Raw genomic sequence first — 2,296 nt, forward strand, 5'->3', positions numbered from 1 at the left:
TCTCCATTAGTTTTAAGTTTTAGTCTTTTATTGTAATATGGATTGAGAAAACATTCTAAAATGTCTTTATCTACAAGCTCACAACGGCTATTTTCCCTACCTTTTTTTAAAACTAAGGACATTTCTTTCCATGATTTTAGTTGACGCTTATTTGTTAGCTTTGTATACAGTTTCAGTTAGCTTAGTCATCATGTTTTCGCGTAAAGTGTTGTTTTTTTGTTGTTTTTTCAGTCATATAACGACAATATTTGTTCAGTTCTAGTTTCCGTTGTTTCATTAGTTTTTAGTTAACTATTATAACCCTGACAGGTATCTGGCAAGCTGTTTTAGAGACAACATTGTGCAGGGCAGACGACCACAGATCCGGCATCATGCTACTGTGGCTGGCCTCTCTGGCGTTGGCCTCTCTGACGTCACTGGCCAATGGACGTCCTAATCCTCTGTGAGTATGAGATTCATGCAAAGTGCCTTTGGATAAATTACAGGGATACATCAGTGGTTTAAAACCTTTTTCATATCGAGGCCAATTATTTATTCATGGAGATTTAGCCTCTCAGACCCAATACTAAAGAATATTTATCGTTGGATAAGAATTTGTCCACATAATTCCATGCTGTATTGATGCTGGTACCAATATGAGAGATAACAGGCAAACATTGATCAAATAACAATTCTTCTACGATTTAGGTAAAAAAGGGAAAAAAAAGTATGCTTTTGAAAATGTCTTAATGTAAAGCAATATTATTATGATTTATATTATGTACCTAAATGTACCCTTCAGCTTCTTTTTTATGCCCAAAATGACTTGCTATCCTAGGTTCTGTAGCAACTATTAGAAAATATTAGCAAACTAGATAAAGTGCCAATCGGCACAGGTCTCCACCAGGATTCTTCCTCAGCCTAGTGGGAATATGCGTGCACAGTTTCATCGCAATCGGACACTGCCGAGTTGTGGCCATTTGCTACTCCTGAAAACTGTAGGAGCCAATCGTGGCCAATCAGGATGGAATATAAGAAATCAAACAAACCTGTGTTGATCACATGACTATGGAGATCATGTGTACCGATTTGCGTGAAATTTGGATAAAATCTGAAGGAGTAATAATAGAAAATGTGTTTTACATATGTGGGCCTCCTGGTGGCGCTATAAAGAGCAGATGTGAAAAATTCCAGACAAAGGTTTTTCCTTGGCCTCTAGGGAGTTGGCATACAAAGTTATCCACAGATTCGTGCAGTTAGAGGTAAAAACACTTTTCGGCCAGTTATAGCGCCACCTTGAGGCTGAGTTGAAATTGTTCATGTGGCATTTCGTCCTCGGCCTAGTGGGAATGTGGGTGCACAATTTCAAGGAAATCACGCGATGTGTTCATGATTTGCAGCATTTTGTTTGAAACTGAGCACTCCTGTGAACTTTGGAAGCCAATCTTAACCAATCAGGATGGAGTCTGAGAAATCTGAAAGACCGGTTTCGTTGAATGGCTGTAGAGAGACTGTGTACCAATTTGCGTGATGTTTGGACAAAATCTGTAGGTGTACTGTGCAAAAAGTTGTTTTGCACAAAGCGGCCTCCTGGTGGCGCTATAACAGGCCGTTCTGGAAAGTTTGGGGCAGAGGTTCATCGTTGGCATCCAGAGAGTGTGTGTGCGCAAAATTTGGCATCGACCGGGTTAACGGTGGCCGAGATTAGCTACTAACGGACGGACACACACACACACACACACACACACACACACACACGGACGGACACACGGACGGACGGAGTGCAAAACATACTCTCCCCACATGCCTTCGGCCTGGTGGAGACAAAAAGTAGGCTTTAAATGTCATAAAAAAGTCTGTCCTGACCGACCCCTTATCCATAATAATTGATTTTATTAATAAATAAACAGCTTAATTTTAATACTTCGTTGCATGACGGTACTTGTTGTGCAAAAGTAGAGAATATAGTGGCCGATCTACCAAAAGATCACACCAGCGTGTGAACTGACTGAGCTGTGTGTGTGTGTGAGTGTGAGTGTGAGTGTGAGTGTGTGAGTGAGTGAGTGAGTGTGTGAGGCGCAGCGCTGTAGTATTGCATATCAATATGGGACTTTTTTTTCCACCGGCCCACCCACGTTCACATGGGTGCAGATCTGAGAACCACAGTTGTGTGTGTATATATACAGTATATATATACATGTATCCAAATTTGACTGATGGATTTTTTTGAATTTTCATTTTTACATGTCATATGAAAGCAGGGAATCATAGCTTCAAATTGACATTGCGCAATGGCAGGCTCTCAGTCAAATCTGGT

General features: G+C 40.7%; 1 protein-coding gene across 1 annotated transcript in view; it reads left to right on the forward strand.

Moving 5' to 3' along the window:
• Positions 1 to 371: 371 nt before the first annotated feature.
• LOC310867652 (complement C3-like) overlaps positions 372 to 2,296 on the forward strand; it is a gene marked incomplete at its 5' end in the record, with an annotated part of 44,587 nt that continues 42,662 nt past the window's right edge. Inside the window, one exon of the mRNA XM_083777770.1 lies at positions 372 to 442. Within this exon, the coding sequence (XP_083633896.1) occupies positions 372 to 442 (71 nt within the window). The remainder of the gene's footprint in view (positions 443 to 2,296) is intronic.

This window comes from Protomyctophum parallelum, assembly GCF_964188405.1.
Source record: "Protomyctophum parallelum genome assembly, chromosome: 12".
NCBI lineage: Eukaryota > Metazoa > Chordata > Actinopteri > Myctophiformes > Myctophidae > Protomyctophum > Protomyctophum parallelum.